This window comes from Megascapheus bottae, chromosome 1 (assembly GCF_031878675.1).
Source record: "Megascapheus bottae isolate mThoBot1 chromosome 1, mThoBot2.hap1, whole genome shotgun sequence".
In the NCBI taxonomy this organism is placed as follows: domain Eukaryota; kingdom Metazoa; phylum Chordata; class Mammalia; order Rodentia; family Geomyidae; genus Megascapheus; species Megascapheus bottae.
The window spans coordinates 64,232,471-64,250,842 of record NC_143509.1 but is presented as its reverse complement, the minus strand read 5'-3'; the positions used below and the strand labels follow the sequence as shown (position 1 = coordinate 64,250,842).

The following is an 18,372-nucleotide window of genomic DNA, read 5'->3' as shown; positions in this document are numbered from 1 at the left end:
CTGGCAAAATGAGCCAATTTTCCTTCAAAGAAGATGGACGCATTCCAATCAAAATAAATGAGAGTATGGGCCTGATGAAGTTGTTTAGCTCCTATTAATAGTATTCTTTTTCCATGCAAGCCATCTTCCTGCAGTCTCCTGAGCCCATAGCTCTATGGTCAACACTGTGCCCTGTTCATTTTCATATAGACAAGTAATTACTAGAGCAGTTGCTCAAACTGGACCATCTCTGCGACAAGCCTATAATCCTTATAATGGAAGGCCTAGAGTGTTCTTTTTTAAAATCTCCTCTGCCTCTGAGTAAGAACAGAATACTGAAGACTCAGGAAAGTATAGACTGATCAGGATAGAAGACCTGGTTCTCTGAGCTACAAACACCTCATACTGATTGTTGATGAATAAGATTGCCTCAAGTCTCTTCTGATCTTTTATCAAGACAGATCTTTGACTGTAGAAGGAAATGATGGCTAGATTTTGTCATTGACTGAAGCAAATTGGTAAGGCAAGAGAGAGGTCCTCCCAAAGCCAATTCCCAATCAAGAGACTGCTCCTTCAGGTCTTTTCTTTTTGTGCCAGTATTGGGCCTTGAACTTGGGGTCTCATACTCTTGCTTGGGTAGTTTTGTTCAAGGCTAGTGCTCTACTACTTATGCTACAGCTGGCTTTTTGTTGGTTACTTGGAGATAAAAAAAACTCTCTCTCAAACTTTTCTGGCAGAGCTGGCCTCAAACTGCAGTCTTTAAGTGCGATTTGCTGAGTTGTTTGACCATGTTCTTGGTTTTGACAGCAGCTACAATAGAGGAGGGGGTGATGCTGTCTAGGACTGGGCTGGTCCCTCCCTTCCGGAGAAATGTTTCAAATTTGAGAGATAGAAACCACCAATAGATGAGGAACTTAGACATGAGGAAGCCCATGTCCGGGCATGCAGAGGGAAGGAGGAATAAATCCGGAAAGAGCAACGAATAGCTCAGAGCAGGGAGAGCAGTGCTGTCTTAAGAATGTCTGTGATATGGAACCAACCTAGATGTCCCTCAGTTGATGAGTGGATCAACAAGATGTGGTATTTGTACACAATGGAATTCTATGCTGCTGTCAGAAAGAATGACATTGCCCCATTTGTTAGGAAATGGAAAGACTTAGAAAGATCATATTAAGTGAAGTAAGCCAGACTCAAAGGAACTTAGGCTCAATGGTTTCCCTCATTTGTCATAATCAGTAGAAATCTTGGGCTCTCCTAGCAGAGATTTGCAATAGAGCAAAACCTTGATACAAAAGGCCATATAGTAGGACGCTAAATGAAAGGACCTCTAGGATATAGAAACATAAACCATATAATGAATGATTGTTGTCCTTAAGGTGCTATGTTATCTCTCATCTCTTTTGCTGTCCCTTGGTTATCTCATATTGTTACAGTATCTCACTTTGTTACCTGATATATCGGATATATTTGTATTTGGTTATTTGAAATTGGATAGGGAAGGGGGGAAAACAAGATGAGGGGTGGGGAGGGGAGGGAAATGGGGACCAAGACATGAGAAAGGGGATCAGTGTATGGGAATTAATGCACCATCTATCTGGCAAATATCATGTAACCCTTCTATTAATTACAATAAAAAATATATGAAAAAAAAGAATGTCTGTGATGCTCTCTTTCTTCATCACCCAAGATGGGAGCCACAAGCCACAAAGTACCAGCAAGCATTTGACGTGTGATTAGTGTTACTGAGGAAAGAATTTCAAACCATTTCTTACGTTTAAATGGAAGAGACATTGCTTATCAATTGGTGATAAGAATCCTTGACCAACCCATACTAGATTTCTTCTTTTTCTTTCTCTTTCCTTCTCTCTCTCGCTCTCTCTTGCCCTTTCCTTCCCTCCCCTCCGGTCTCCTCCTTTCTCTATTCCTTTCCTTTTTTGAGTCAGAGTCTTGCTGCTTACCCAAGTGAGACTTGAACATATGATTCTTTGCCTCTGACTCCCAGAGTACTGGGAGTAACGTTGTGTACCACCATGTCCGACTCTCTCTCCCTCTCCCCCCCCTCCCCTCTCTCTCCCTTTCCCCTCCTCCTCTCCTCTCTCTCCCTCTTCCCCCCCCCTCTCTTTTCCACACTGGCTGGAAGTACCTAAGGTTCCTCACTCTTGAACAGAAATAACACATGTTTCAAGTATCTTTTCCGTGATTATCAAATAGAAAATAATGAATAGTTCATCTCCCCTCTCCACAACGTCTGCCTGTATGAATGAATGTAAATTCATATGGTATAAACAGGAACTGCATATATAGTACATATGTTCCAGATCAGATTTCTTGCAAGCATTCCTCTGTCAATATTTCTTTAGCACACACATGTGCCAGCTTGTGTGTTTGGATTACAGAACAAGAAGATCAAAGACTTCAAGCGTGACTCAGCCTAACTGGGTGACAGAAAAGTCAAGATAATTACAAGATCCTTCACCATCAAAATTTTCCTAACTGGGAAGAATAAATATATATTCTCCCCTCTCCTCTCTCCTATGCTCCCCCAGTCTTTCTTTAACTTTAGATCCAGCTCAATTGAACTCTCTGTTTTTCTTCATTTCATTTTTGTTCTGTATTTATTTCTTTCCTTTGTGTGCCCTTTTTGAGATCATAAATCTAATTTTAGTTCTCAGCCATTCTTTAATAGGGGTGCTGGCGCAGGCAGTCTGTATGCAAGGTTTTTTGCTCTCCCATGATATGTCATACTTAATTAACTGTCACCTTCACTATTAATATTAACTGAAATATTAATTTGATGAATCTTAATTTCTCTTAATTATAGCATCATTTTGATCCTTCATTGGTTATCTCTTTAGAATGACAGTACAGAGGAGAAATATTAATAGCATATTAAGGTGCTTAAAAAATCTCTGTAATAATTGCATGTTTTCTCGGTAATAATCTGCTTTTGAGCAGCTGTAGGCACCCTTATTTCCTTGTTAGCAAACGGATGTTTTGTCTTGATCACCTCCTGACTCTAGTTTGCACTTTCAAATGAAAATACTTCCAAATTTAAGAAATATTTCTCCCAGGAAGAATTCTCCAGGGTCTGTGGCATTATCTGCATAGTAAAGGCTATATACTATTAATGGAGGCATGCAAAATTGAGATTTGAAGGTTTTATCTGTTCTTTTAGTAGCATAGTCTATGGGGAAGCAGTCCCTAGGAGAAAAGAGCTGAGAGGGAGGGCAACAGATCTAGCAAGAGAAATCTGATTGATTTGGAAGCCATTCTTTCTATCTTTTATTGATTAAAGTACTAAGAGGGTTTTTTATTTTGATATATATATGTTTATTTAGTATAAATACATATATATTTATTTTGATATATAAATATACATTTATTTTGGCATATGTATGTATATATATAAGTATATATACATAAATATACATATATATATTTTACAGTCCTAGGGCTTGAACTCAGGGCCTGACCACTATCCTTAGGTTTTCTCAAGGCTAGAACTCTGCCATTTGAGCCACAGTGCTACTTCTGGCTTTTTCTATGTATGTGGTATCAAGGAGTCGAACCCGGGTCTAGGTGCATGCTAGGTAAGCACTCTTACCAGTAGGCCAAATTCCAGGTCTTTGGTATATATATATATATTTTCTTACCCTTTACCCTCTGCCCTAAATCCTTCTGTACATGCTCACCCCAAATATCTTGACCCAATGCATAAAGGTATGCACTGAATTTCTTCCCTCACCCCTTCATCACCAAGACAGGACTGTCACAAACAGTATTTCTAGGAAGAGTCCATCACTAGACACACAGAAGAGAATCCTCCCCAGCTCCCTGGCTCTGATGTGGGTAAATGGTGGTTGCCTTTCACAGTGTTAGCTCTCTCATGATAGGAAGAGTGACTGACAGGAATTCACCTTTCTTCCCCAGTTCTCAGGGAGTAGCTGAAGTCCTGAAAACTAGGAGCTTCGGAGCAACCCATTCCTGAAGCCCACTCACCTCCAGATATACCACCCATGGCATCACCAAGGTGGCAACTAGCAAGTCTGCCACAGCCAGGCTCACCACGAGATAGTTGGTCGTTGTCTGCAGGACCCTCTCTCTCAGCACAGCCACACACACCAGGCCATTGCCAAAGATGATGGCCAGGATGAGTGCACAGTAGGACAGAGCGTAGTAGGCATGTGTACGGGTTCGGTTGGTGCCCGTGGAGTTCTCTGCCCCACAGGTGGAATTGATGTGGCCACTTAGTTGGCTCAGAGGTGCCATGGTCCAGAAGGACGGGTTTGACTCCCAGGAGTTTCTACAAGCAAACAGAAAACGATGCTGGTGACATCAGACTCCTTGATGCATACTTTCATGAATCGTGTGGGCACATATGATCGAGTACCTCTGTACCAGGTCCTCTTGTGAGAACTAGTGATGCAGCATAAACAGAACAGAGAAGCCTGGGTAGGTGCCTGCTGAGAATGTGGTGCAAGCATGGGGGGTGGCAGCAAGGGCTGGCATGGGAAAGGGGCAGGAGGAAAGCTAGCAGGGCTGAATACCAAGAGGAGCCATGGCAGAGCAGAAAGGATGAGGTAGATGGCCCTGTGCAGGGCCACTGAGGAACTTGTACATGGACTGTGAGTGCAGGTAGCACCTGCAAGTTGAGACTCCTAGCCTTGCAGCTTCCCAGCTCTGGGACTTATGCACATTACCCTACCCCTCTGCATTCTAGTTCCTTCCCTAGAAAACTGGAGAATAAGGGTCAACAGCCACAGGCAGTGTGTGAGAAGGAAATGTGTCTGCCTTGTCAGGCATCAGATGGTTTCTTGGGCCTTAAATGGCCCTCAAGCCAGACATTCTCCTTGAGCATTAAATGAATGATTTATTATATAGGCACGATTTGGAAAGCTTTGCATGACATCTGAAACACTGCACAAATATTGTATTAGCTTTTCTCTACTTATCAGTCTACTTCTTTTCCTCCTATACCTATTGCTGCATTTTCCTTTCCCCAATTTCCAGTTGCCTTTCTAGACTTTCTTCAGTCTCTCTCCACCCTCCCCTTCCCCCTTTTCTCTCCTGTCCTGAGGCTTGAACTTAGTACCTGGGCACGGCCTCTGAGATTTTTCATCAAGGCTATCACTCTACCAAAGTCTTGAGCTAAAGCTCTACTTCCGGCTTTTTTGATCATTAATTGGAAATAAGGGTTTCACAGTCTTTCCTGCCTGGACTAGGTTTGAACTGTCATCCTCACATCTCATCTTCTTGAGTAGCTAGGATTAAAGACATGACCAACCAGTGCCTGGCTTCCCATTTTCCCTTATACCTTATATAAATAGGTGTGATGGGTTTGGAAGAACAGATCTCCAAGTATTGAGTTCTTATAGAATAGTTTTTTTCTTTTTTAAATATATTTTTATTGTAATTAATAGAAGGGTTACATTATATTTGCCAGATAGAAGGTGCATTACTTCACATACAGTGCTATCCCTTCTCATGTTTTTGTCCCCATTTCCCTCCACCCACCTCCAAGAGCTATAGTATTTCTTTAGCATATTGAAACATCCAGCATTTCTGGTCCTTGTATACATAAAGGGCAAAAGCACAATAAATCATCAAAAGTTAAACAGACTTCAGCTATAGTTTATTCATTTAGCAAAAAGATTGCTGTCTACTGAAGAAATGTTTGCTTTGGAAGCCTTATAGTTTAGTCCCAAGAATTCCTTATACTTAAAAGAATAATTTTTATATTTAGGGAAGTTTCATGTGTGGAATTTACTTAACACTTCCTAATTTTAAAAGATTGGCTATCAATTAAAAATGTTTAAGCTTTTTAATGTGGCTTTCCTCTAAACCCAAATGCCATATTCATGGGCCAGTGAGTCACAAGTTTCTTACCCAGTCCAAATGCCTTGCTTTTCAAACAGGGAAATTAAGACCCAGAGCAATGAGCACCTTTTTTAAGGTGTTATTTTTTATTATCTTTAAATGGTTGTACAAAGGGGTTGCCAATTTACAAGCAGTATGCATGCATTACATGTTGGTCAGTTTCATTCCTTTCAACATTCTCCTACCCTGAGTAACAGTTTTAAAAATATAATTCGGTTCCTAAGGTGTTGTACAGAGAGGTTGTCATTTTGTAAGTCAGGTAATGAGTACATTTCTTTTTGGCCAATGGCACCTCTTCCTTTGTTTTCCACTCTCATCTTTGCCTGTAAGTTGCCTAGTTCATTTTCCACATGACATCTACCGAGTGAGTGACATACCTTAAGACTTACAGCTTATTAGTGAGAGACAAGTAGCAAACAAATCTTCTAGTTCTTTGAAAGCTGAAAGTCATGTTACTGCTATCGAACCAACTGTGGAACTATGGAAGTTTGGGATTTAGTGGGAAGGGCACTGGACCCACATCCACGCTGGTGATGGGGGTCTGTAGGGTTCAATGGAAAGTGCTCTGGCTTCTCAGAGCCAGGTTTGCATGTATCTATGAGACACCTCAGTTACCATTGCTGAAGAAAACGTCCATGTTCTGGGGGTAGCAGTGTATCAACACACAGGCTGGGGAAAGACTTAAATTCTGTACTTGACAGCATGGCTTTCAAACCCAGGCAGAATGACATTTAAGTCTGGCTCTGTGCTATCTAGAGCCCAACTCTGGCACTCTACTGTCATTGCAATATTTGGGTCCCCTAAAAACCTGTCTGTTGAAATCTTAACCCCTAAGGTGATAGTAATGAGGAAGCAGAGCCTTCAGGAGGCCTTTGAAATAAGTGCTCTTATAGGAGATGATAAGGGTTAGATAGTCTCATCTCCCATGTGAGAATACAACATGATGATAGCCTTGTATGAACCAGACCAGTTCTTCTGGTACTTGGCTTTGGAACTTCAAACCTCAGGAAATATAAGAAACATTCTTTTGTTGTTTATAAGCTATTTAGTTGATGGCATTTTGTTATGGCTATCTAAATGAACTAAGATAGCCTCTGCTGGCCTTATCCTTCCAAGTATCCAAAAGTAAACCTGCAAAGAGGCCATAATCTCTCCTAGGCTACAGTGCCAAGATCATAGAATGCTCTGCGCAATGGATGGGAGCCTGTTTCCAGGGCACTGCAGGCCTCACTCTAAACCTATCACTCAGAGGGTAAACTGTATGTGTATGGCAGGGCTTCTGGGCCTGTATGGCAACCCTTGGTTGGGGCTCAGAGAAAAAGTTTCAGGCAGCAGAGGTGGGGAGAGGAAAGGACGGGAGTCCCAAAGCCAGACAGATATACTCATACTTTCATGAAATTTCTAAGAGTTCCCAACTTGAACTTTACAACTATCCCTCTAGATTGTTACAGATTCCTATTTTTGGAAGAGTAAGGGTTAAAAATGTATTTAATCAATTACTGATAATAATAATGATAATAGACATGGTACATCTGGATCCCCATCAGAACTCTTGCTTGAAGTCCTAGCAGAATTTAGAAAGCCAGCTTGGTGGTCAAGATTTGTTCTCAGTCGTGATGCAGCTTTCCTTGTATCAAGTTAGCCTAAACTTGGCTACAGTTATATTAGTACACATTATTTGTAAAATTTATTGTGACTTTCCACATATGTGTATAAAACACATCATGGCCAGGCTCACCCCCTCTCACTCTTCCAACTCCTTCTCACCATTCTTAAGACAATTTCAACAAGTTTCATTTTCATATATGCAAATAAGCTGGGTCAACCACATTCATGCTCAATCACCCTTTGTTACAGCTATAATTTTGTACCTCATTGGAAAAATTTCAGCCTGGAAACAAGTGTTAAAATGAACCAGTGATTGGAAAGGGGTGACCAAGTTGGAATGAATTCAGAGAATCGCTTAAAAATGTTCTTTATCTTGGCACATTGTTTGCAGTCAATATATTTTAAAACATAATAATAATTCTCGATAATAATTATAATTTTCTCATTATTTGGAGAAGGGCAGCCGCTACCCTGGAGATAGCATTACGGTTGCCAAGAGCTTTTGGAAAAATACAATGTGTTCTGATTGTTCAAGGATATTTCTCCCTTCCAGGCAGGCTTAGGCCCAGAACACCTTTCTTTTCACAGCTGGGCCACCTTGGAAGGAAATGGTCAGAATAATTCTCTCCTGGAGCTTGCAGCTGGCTAATGATGTCTTAGCCTCATCTCACCGGTCAAGTGAGAGCGAAAGCATAATACCCTGGTGTGTTTGTTGCATGTTGCTAGACGTTGTATCTGCCAGAAGGTTTGACAGCTACTTAAAAACAGTATAGCTTAGTGTGCTTAATGTCAATGGCTAATTCTGAAAAGGGAAATCCTCAACTCTGAAAATCAAATCTGAGCTTGATGTTAGAATCACAGCTACATGGATTTCAAAATTCCTTTTTTTTTAATATACTGTACTGTCTCAAGTCTTAGATTCTTTATTGCAGCAGGTGAGTAAATTGTGGTTGTCCAGGAAGTTCTTGGTGGGTTGTGGGCGTGGGAGATGAAAGTAGAGATTAGTGAGATGTTACAATGCTTCCAGCCTCTCAGCTAATTATTTCAATTTTTTTCCCCCTGCATAGATTCTTTTAACATCAGATTTGCTTATATAACAGAGCTAGGCTGCTATTTCTTTTCTTTTCTTTTTTTTTCTTCTGATGGAGGTGCGAACAGATAGCAAACCGGTCTCAGTAGTCTTGAAGCCAAGAGATTAAAGAATTTTATTAACTCAATAACCATTATCTAAGTAATTCATAATGATATAATCATCAGAAAAATGAGGATAAGATATTGCCACTCAGTAGGGTTAATGTGAAGATTAAATGAAATTATATATGTTAAGTTTTGATATTACTGACACATTGGGCTGGATGCTTTTTTTTTTTTGAAGAAGGAGGGTCTTTCCTGTGTATTGTGGGATGTTTACAGCAGGTGCTAGTAGCATACCTGTTTTCCTCAAGCAGTAACAAACAACATGACAACATTTCTGAAGTTCCACTGGGGGCCGGGAGGATAACATTTCTTTACCCATTAAGAATTATGTAAGGAGCCAAGCACAGAGACTCACGCCTGTAATCCTGGCTACTCAGGAGGCTGAGGTCTGAGGATCAAAGCCAGAGCAGGCACAAAAGGACCTGCAACTCTTATTTTCAATTACCCTCTAGAAAATGGGAAGTGAGGCTTGGCTCAATGATAAGCCTTGAGCTAATGAGCTCAGGGACAGTGCCCAGGCTGAGTTCAAGCCCCATAACCCACACACACACAAAAATCATGTAAGGGACTGGGAATGTGGCTCAGTGGTAGAGTGCTTGCCTAGCATGCATGAAGCAAGCCCTGGGTTCAATTCCTCAATACCACATAAATAGAAAAAGTCACAGGTGGCGTTGTGGCGCTAGTGGTAGAGTGCTAGCCTTGAGCAAAAGAAGCTCAGGGACAGTGTCTGGGGCCTGAGTTCAATTCCAGGATTGGAAAAAAATCATGTAAGATGTAGTATATAACACATGGAATATGGTAGCTTTGAACTGGAAAGTATGAGTGCAAAGATCTAGCAAAATTTCAGACTGCCTAATAGACTTGGAAATTAGGAGCAAAGAACACTGGGAGTTGTGAGGGTAGAAAGCAGTGGGGAGGACAGGGACTAGAGGGTCATGGCTGCTTTTGCTCTCTTCAGATGCATTGCATATAACATTATTTACAAATTTGAAGGAGGTTAAAATGAAAGTATTGGCTTATCTTGGTGTTCACAGCATGCTCTAGAATGTCTTCAAGGGAGTAGTTTATCTCCTGCGTTTTCCTTTTTGGCAGTACAGGGATTTGAACTCAAAGCCTTACGCTTGCAAGGCAAGCCACAGTTCGACAACTGGAGCTGTGCTCCAAGCCCTGTGATTCAGTTTAAAAGGCAGTGAGCCAGGGTGATTAAGCTATCCTACCATTCGCTACAACATATGTTCTCCTTTGCTGCTGTTTCACAGTGCCGGGTGAATGCCTGCCTGAGACATCTGTGAGCAACTTGTATCGTGGATAGACAGTCATTAAGATATGGAAGGTTTTCATTTGGGCATGGTGGCACACATCTACCATCTCAGCTATGTGGGAGATGGGGACAGAAGCATTGTGAGCATCAAGATGGACTGGGCAAAATTAAAAAATAGATAAAACTAAAAGAAAACTCAAGGAAAAGGTCTGCGGGCATGACTCAAGTGGTAGAACTCTTGTATTGAGGCCTTGCATATGTGTGTGTGTGTGTGTGTGTGTTTAGAGAGAGAGAGATATAGAGATAGAGAGTCTTCTATCTCCTTCTGAAAACAACCAATTTACTTTTCATATCAGCATAAGTGCTTCATATGTATTATCTCATTTTAGTATGAGAACCCTCCTAAGGAAGGGATTGATATTGTGTGTGTGTGTGTGTGTGTGTGTGTGTGTGTGTGTGTGTGTGTATTGGAACTTGAACTCAGGGCCTAGACACTGTTTCTTAGTAATTTTTGTAAAAGCTAGTGCTCTATCACTTGAGCCATAGCTCCACTACAGGGCTGTTTGGTGGTTAATTGGAAATGAGAATCTCATAGCCTTTCCTGTCTAGGCTGGCTTTGACTTTCAAATTTTTTTTTTTTTTTTGTGAGTCATGGGGTTTGAACTCAGCCTGGGCACTCTCCCTGAGCTCTTCAGCTCGAGGCTATTTCCCTACCCTGGAACCAAGCCTCACTTCCTATTTTCTAGAGGTTAATTGGAGATATGAGTTTCAGGTTCTTCTGTGCCCAGACTGGCTTTGAACCTTGATCCTCAAATCTCAGCCCCCTGAATAGCTAGGATTACGGGCCACCATGTCCAACGACTTGATCTTCAGTCTTTAGATCTCAGCTCTCCAAGAAGCTGAGCCACTGGTGTTTGGATGATACCTCTTTAAAAATGGACTAAATGATAGACCTGAAAAAATTATATTAAATGAAGTTAGTCAGTCTCAGAGAGACAAACAATGCACATTTTCCCTTATATGTGGAAGCAAGATTTATCATACAAACTTGTAAGTAAATTTGCTGGTAGTATGAAAGCATATACAAATATGTTAACTCAAATACAGTAGCTTCAAGGGAGACCTCCAATAGTTTAATTCCTTAGAAATGCAAAGTAAAAGTTCAGCAAAATAAAACACTAGGAAGCAAATACTTGAAAGGGACGAGGTAGGGTCAAGGGAAAAAGGATAGAGGAATGAAGAAGAGAAGGGGGGAATGCAGTCAAGAGTCCATTATATGTCCTACAAAATTAAGAAGAGTGGGGGAAGGGTGAGTACAGGAAGGACAGGTGAGAATATCGAAAGGGATCACTTGGATCATGACACATTCCATTCATATACGGCTTTGTTAAATGGCAACTCCTTTGTACAACTACTTAAAGATCATTTATAAGAAGGTAAAAAAATACCACGAAAAACTAGAGACAGTGAGAGATGAAGCCCATTAATGTCAGAGAGGCTGATTTGAGCCAACTTTGATCTCAAGTCTTCCAAAATCCCAAACTCACAGTTTATTTGATGTGTCTATACTGGTGGAAGTTGATGCTAAGATGGATTTTCCTCAACTCAGAATAATACATCAAGGCAGCAGTTTCCATGTTATATCTCCCATATCACAGACCCTGACTCTTGATTGTCTTTTACTCAGTCGGTTCCTGGACTCCCCTCTCCAGAGCTATTTTTTGGTCTGAGCTTGAGTTCGGACTTGCTAAATTGCCTAAGAAAATTTGTAATTACAATAGCTAACATTTTTAAAGCATATTTAAAGCTTACAACAACCTGATGGAGAAGCCAGGTGCTTTTTTTATCCTCATTTTTTTTGCACATGAAGAAAATGAGTCATAGAGAAAGTGTCTTGCTGCGGTCATAAATCAGTAAATGATGGAATTGACTCAATCCAAGATCTGTTTGAGACTAGAGCTCATATTCTGTGTTCCTGTGCTATTGGGATGTGGCAGACAAATTTGAGATGGGAACCAATTTTGAGATCTTGCCTCATCAGAATATCACTTTACCAGGCTTGTTGAAATCAATGCAGGTGCTCACTGCTCAATACAGCCAGTGGGAGTTATATTATCATTAATTTTAGAAGAAGGCTTTAGCATTTCTATGGCACTATATTCTTGCAAATTGCTGTCTAGTTGAGTTTTCTAAAAAGATTAATAGGTGCATTGAAATGCATAGCATATTTATACATTTGGGGTACATTGATGCTAGCAAATGGCAAAAATATAAAAAGCTGTAGCTAGTTACTGAAATCTAGTAGCTAAGATAATAGAGGTTTTTCCTTCATTAAACCTGACCAGGAAAACAGAGTCCCCTTATCATGCTTGCCAATCTTTAAGGGTTGAGCCTACTGTCATTCTAATCAAAGATAAAATGGAGGAATTTGATAAGCCCAATTTGATATTAGATAGAACCGATTTGATATTTGTTTTAATGCACATTAAAGCTTTCTCTTTGGGTACTTATCTATGTTTTCCTTGTTCAACATCCTTTCTCACTTCAGTCCTTTAGAAATATTCTACTTTATCCCCCACCTCAGCACCCAGAAATATTCAGTTACAAATAAAAAGTGACCAAGCACGACTCTTACATTGGTTTTCCTTTTTGCGGGGAGGGGGGGTGGAGGGGAGGAGGGCTACGAAAGATGCTGAGGCCAAATCCTTAACTCTTACCCAAGGACAGACATCTTACTGACCTTTCAGCACTAGTAAGCAAAGCATTTCACCTGTAAAGTGCAAACAGGAATGCAGACTAAGTTTAGAATCCAAGTTACACTTTGCTGTGGCTGCATTATTATTTGTGCATGCATTTTGATGGCATTTGATTATAGTAAATGACTGAGCTGGAATAAATGCCTAATTGCAATAACTTCTGTTGACCCAATAAGCTACAGTAAGTAATGGAAGTCCCACAATTAAACTACAACAATGCCCTCAGAATCATATACCATCTTGAAGAAAACATACACAATCATCATCTCAAGTATTGCATATCTCTGCTGGGAATAATTGGATTCTGACTTAGAAATAGTCTGACTTTAAATAGGCCATTGAAAGCAGTGCCTCTCCAAACCCTCAGCCCTGGATTACCAGAGTGTTGAACTGGGGAGTTTGAAGTAACAGACCCTTACAATTAAGCAAAACCCTTAAGATGAATACAATCAATTTCCATACAAATCCCAGGAATAATTATAGCTTTTTATTTTCTATCTTTTATTTCTGTCTCGATATTGCTTCTAGAGCCCACAAGGACATGTTTTGAGGATGGAGAGGGGAAAAAACAGAACAGATTTCTACTATCCAATCATTTAAGAAAAGAAAAAAACTATTTCCTCGGGGTGTCAGGTTTTCAAATACAAATGCCGTGGAGTTTTAATACTTATTCTTAGAGAACTAAAGAATTCCAAGCTAGCCAGGAAAATAATATGCAATACCCTAAATTAGAAATGAAAAGACAAATGACTTACCCTGAAAACTTCTTGTGATTTCTGGAGATTGTACAGTTTAGCACCTCAGCTCCTGCAGCCATATCCAGCAGATATACCCAAGCAAAGCAAACTTTGTCTTTTCCTGGACTATAACTACAGAAATGAATAGAAAGAAAATCACCTGTTTTTGCCTCTGAGGTAGAATTACTTGTGAGCCACTCTTCCAGCTTCCCTATGAGACCTTACTGCATGTTTCATTGCTGCTTTCCAATGCATCCGTTTTCCCTAGAGGATTTGGGAGGGACCCTACTAATGTTGTTTGGGTCAGCTGTTCAGCATCTCTGTCCTTGGTCCTGAAAGAGAGATAAAGTAGGCAGGCACAAACAGGATCCGTTTTCTACCTGGCTCTCCTTTCCCTCTGTGTCCCTATCTGCCTCAGCACTGTGCTTTTTAGTACATGTATATTTTTTCCATCAGTTCTCTCTTTTAATCTCAGTATTTCGACTCCCTTTACCTTTCTGCTTTGATATCTCTTGAATAACGCTCACCATCCTCAGTTTAATTGCCTTTTCAGCTCTTGGTGGGTGTAAAGATGATTGGTTCAGAAGAAGGAAGAGATCAACAAATGGATACCACAGTTAATGGAAATCAGGACAATTAAAAACACAATTGACAGAATAATTGAACTCGGAGGTGTATGCTTGTCTGGAAAAAAAAGAAAGTTAAAGGTAATATAGTGGAAGAAAAACTGAGGCATGGAGTAAAGATGAAGTAAAAATATTAAGTGCTTATTTAGCACTATTTCTTGCTTTCAAGAAAATTTATGCTTTTCCAGTTCATTTTACTTCTCATCTGTAAACTCCCCCTCTCTCCCTCTCTCTCCCTTCCTTCCTCCCTCCCCCTCCCTCCCTCCCTTCCTCCCTCCCCCCTCCCTCCCTTCCTCCCTCCTTCCCTCTCACTCTCCTCTCTCTCTCTCTCCCTCTCTCTCTCTCTCTCTCTCTCTCTCTCTCTCTCTCTCTCTCTCTCTCTCTCTCTCTCTCTCTCTCTCTCCCTCCCTCCTCCACCCTCTCTCTTTCCTTTAGCCTTGCTTTTGAATAGACCAAAGTGAGATACAACCAAGGGCAATGTCAAAAGAAAGACCGCATCTACACAACCTATCCTAATTACTCCCTGTTCTTTTGTTGTCAGTTTCTCCTCCTTTCTCACACAGGGCAGTAATTTTTTCACTAATGTATCTTCCATTTGCCGCTAAGCTTGACAGCTCCAGTGAGAAAAGCCAGTCCTCATTTGATGAGGATGATGGAGACCATTTCTGGCAAAGAAAGAATCAGGAATAGCAGCCACAAGGTCTGAATGCTATGAGTCAAAACAACCATCATTTCTTGAGCATGTACTATTAACCAGTCATATTCACGCGCTTCCTCTTCTAACCCGGTTGTCAGCTCTGCAAGGTAGGTACTATTTTTTAAAGTCTTTCTTCATTTGTAGGTAGGGTAATTAAGGCTTAGAGAAGTTAACATAGATTTACGAAGGTCACACAGCTGACAACTAGATCTAGAATTTTGGTCTAGACACTTACTCTCTTGAACACTATGGTATAATTTTTCCAAATGTAGACAATTTAGCTTACTCAAGTGACTGACCATTTTTTTCCAGAGAGAATAATTGTTAGTGCTATTAATAATGATATTGACAATATTTTTATTTGTATAAGTAATTAAAAATATTTTCTAAATCATGTTTTTGTCTGCAACTTACATGAATCCACATTATTTCTTTTTTTAGATTTTCATTGTAAAGGTGATATACAGAGGGGTTATAGTTACATAAGTTGAGTAAATTTCATTTTGAACATTGTTATCTCTTTTCTTGTTTTCTCCCAGTTTTCCTCCTCCTTCCCCCTCCTCCACAAATTGTGTAATTCATTTTCTTTCCTCCTCCTCCTCCTCCTCCTCCTCCTCCTCCTCCTCCTCCTCCTCCTCCTCCTCTTCCTCTTCCTCCTCCTCATTCTTCCTGGGTTATTTCCCTAAGCTTCTTTTTCTCAAGGATAGCACACTACTACTTTAGCCACAGTGCCAATTCTGGATGTGTTTTTTTTTTCTTCTGTTTATGTGGTGCTGAGGAATTGAACCCAGGGCTTCATGCATGCTAGGCAAGCACTCTACCATTAAGCCACATTCCCAGCCCCTGTCATTCATTTTCAACACAGTGTCTAGTGGGCATCACTACTGAATTAGTTCATCCTTTGTCCCACCATTTCTGCTTCCCTCCCCCTTCCCAAATCAGATAAACTTACATACAAAAGATATAGAAATCAAAAACAGCAACGAAATGGGAAAAACAACCAAAAAAGACCCCCCACAAAAGGTAAAATAGAAAACCTCCTGTTTTCATTTCTTAGAATGCATGTTGATAAGAAGCATTTTATATCATTGTTTGCTCATACCTGCTAAGCCCTTGTGATCTTCCTAAGAATATCCTTCTTTATTCGTATTGTGTGAATGTTTATAGAGTTCTGCTTAATTTCTCATGTCCAAGTGATACCTATTTTTTAATAGGTGCTGTATGAACTGAACTGTGTCCTCTTCTCTCCTTCAATTTATCTGTTGAAGTCTTAACCGTAAAATATGACTGGATCTGAAGATTTGATCTTTAAAGTACTAGTTAAGTTAAAATGAGGTCTTCATGTATGTTCTATTCCAGTAGTTCTGATGTCCTGACAAGAGTGGAAGAGGCATTAGAAATATACAGAGGAAGGGCCACAAAAATTGAGAAATATGATGGCATTCTGTAAGGCTGGGCAAAGTCCTTCTGGAGGAGTTAAGTCTACTTAAGTGTTGACCATGGACTTCAACCTTCATAATTGTGAGACAATAAACTTTTTATATTTTTTTGTTTGCTCATGGGCTTGAATTCTGGCTTGAGTGCTGTCCCTGAGCTTACCCTACCCTACACCTGGGCCTGGCACTGTCCCTGAGCTATTCAGCTCAAGGCTACCGCCCTACCCCTTGAACCATAGTGCCACTTCCCATTTTCTAGTGGTTAATTGGAGATAAAAGTGTTAGGTTCTTTAGTGCCCAGGCTGGCATTGAACCTTGATCCTCAGATGTTAGCCTCCTGAGTAGCTAGGATTACAGGTGTGAGACACTGTGTCTGGCAACTTTTTGAAAATTTGAACCATCTAGTCTGTGGTATTTTGTCATGGTAGCCCTAAAAAGTTAGTACAGATCCTGAGAGAGTTAGGTGATCCAAGGATGATCAAAATTGGTTACCCATACTCTAAAGCTACCAGCACAAACATGTTCACTGCAGTATTATTTACTATAGCCAAGAAATGGAATCAACCTAGATGCCCCTCAGTGAACAAATATCAAGAAAGTTTGACGTGATATGATGTGATGTGTGTGTGTGACAGATTTCTACTCTTCCATCAGAAAGAATGATACTGTACCATTCATAAGGAAATGGAAAGACTTGGGAAAAATTGTATCACATAAATAAAGCCTGACCCTAAATAAAAAGGATATTTGTGATAGCTAGAATGTACATATAAATCTATAAGTAAACATACTGTATAGGAAAACATAAAAATACTCAGACATCATAAACTATATAGGTCTGTAGACATTCACACAATGAGATCAAAGGCAGATATTCTTTTTTAAAATAATTTTTATTGTGATTAATAGAAGGGTTACATTATATTCACCAGATAGAAGGTGCATAACTTCACAAACATTGATACCCTTTCTCATGACATGGTCCCCATTTCCCTCCCGACTTATCTTGATTTCTCCCCTTCCCTATCCAATTTCAAATAACCAATTAAGCATATATAAAATATATCAGATAACAAGGTGAAATATTGTAACAATATGAGATAACCAAGGGATGGCAAAAGAGATGAGAGATAAAATAGTACATTAAGAACAACAGTCACTCTTTATATGGCTTTTGTTTCCTTATCCTGGAAGTCCTTACATTTAGTGTCATACTATTTGGCCTAATGTCTCTAGATTTTGTTCTATTGTAAATCTCTGCTAGGAGAGCCCAAGGTTTCTACTGCTTATGACAAATGAGGGAGACTATTGGGCCTACGTTCCTTTGAGTCTGGCTAACTTCACTTAATATGATTTTTTCTAAATCTTTCCATTTCCTTACAAATGGGGCAATGTCATTCTTTCTGACAGCAGCATAGAATTCCATTGTGTATAAATACCACATCTTGTTGATCCACTCATAAACTGAGGGACATCTGGGTTGCTTCCATATCTTTGCTATGGTAAATAGTAAAGGCAGATATTCTTTTTTTATATATTTTTATTGTAATTAATAGAAGGGTTACATTATATTCGCCAGATAGAAGGTGCATTAATTCACATACATTGATACCCTTTCTCATGTCTTGGTCCCCATTTCCCTCCCCTCCTCCCACCCCTCATCTTGTTTTCTCCCCTTCCCTATCCAATTTCAAATAACCAAATACAAATATATCCAATATATCAGATAACAAAGTGAGATACTATAACAATATGAGATAACCAAGGGACAGCAAAGGAGATGAGAGATAACATAGTACATTAAGGACAACAATCACTCATTATATGGCTTTTGTTTCTGTATCCTAGAGGTCCTTTCATTTAGCGTCATACTATATGGCCTTATGTATCTAGGTTTTGCTCTATTGCAAATCTCTGCTATGAGAGCCCAAGGTTTCTACTGATTATGACAAATGAGGGAAACCATTGAGCCTATGTTCCTTTGAGTCTGGCTTACTTCACTTAATATGATTTTTTCTAAGTATTTCCATTTCCTAACAAATGGGGCGATGTCATTCTTTCTGACAGCAGCATAGAATTCCATTGTGTATAAATACCACATCTTGTTGGTCCACTCATCAACTGAGGGACATCTAGATTGGTTCCATATGTTTGCTATGGTAAATAGAGCTGCAATGAACATCGTTGTGCTAGTGGAT

The 18,372-nt window shown here is 39.9% G+C and overlaps 1 protein-coding gene across 3 annotated transcripts in view; it reads right to left on the bottom strand.

The window, feature by feature from the left end:
• Positions 1-13,495, bottom strand: part of Drd3 (dopamine receptor D3) — a 48,631-nt gene extending 35,136 nt beyond the window's left edge. For 2 of the 3 annotated variants that reach the window (XM_090332321.1, XM_090332323.1), the window contains exon 1: positions 3,979-4,248. In XM_090332321.1, coding sequence (XP_090188447.1) covers positions 3,979-4,248 — 270 coding nt within the window. Of the gene's footprint in view, positions 1-3,978; positions 4,283-13,433 lie in introns of those variants that run through there. The other variant, XM_090332317.1, reaches the window with a different exon arrangement.
• Positions 13,496-18,372: the final 4,877 nt, after the last annotated feature.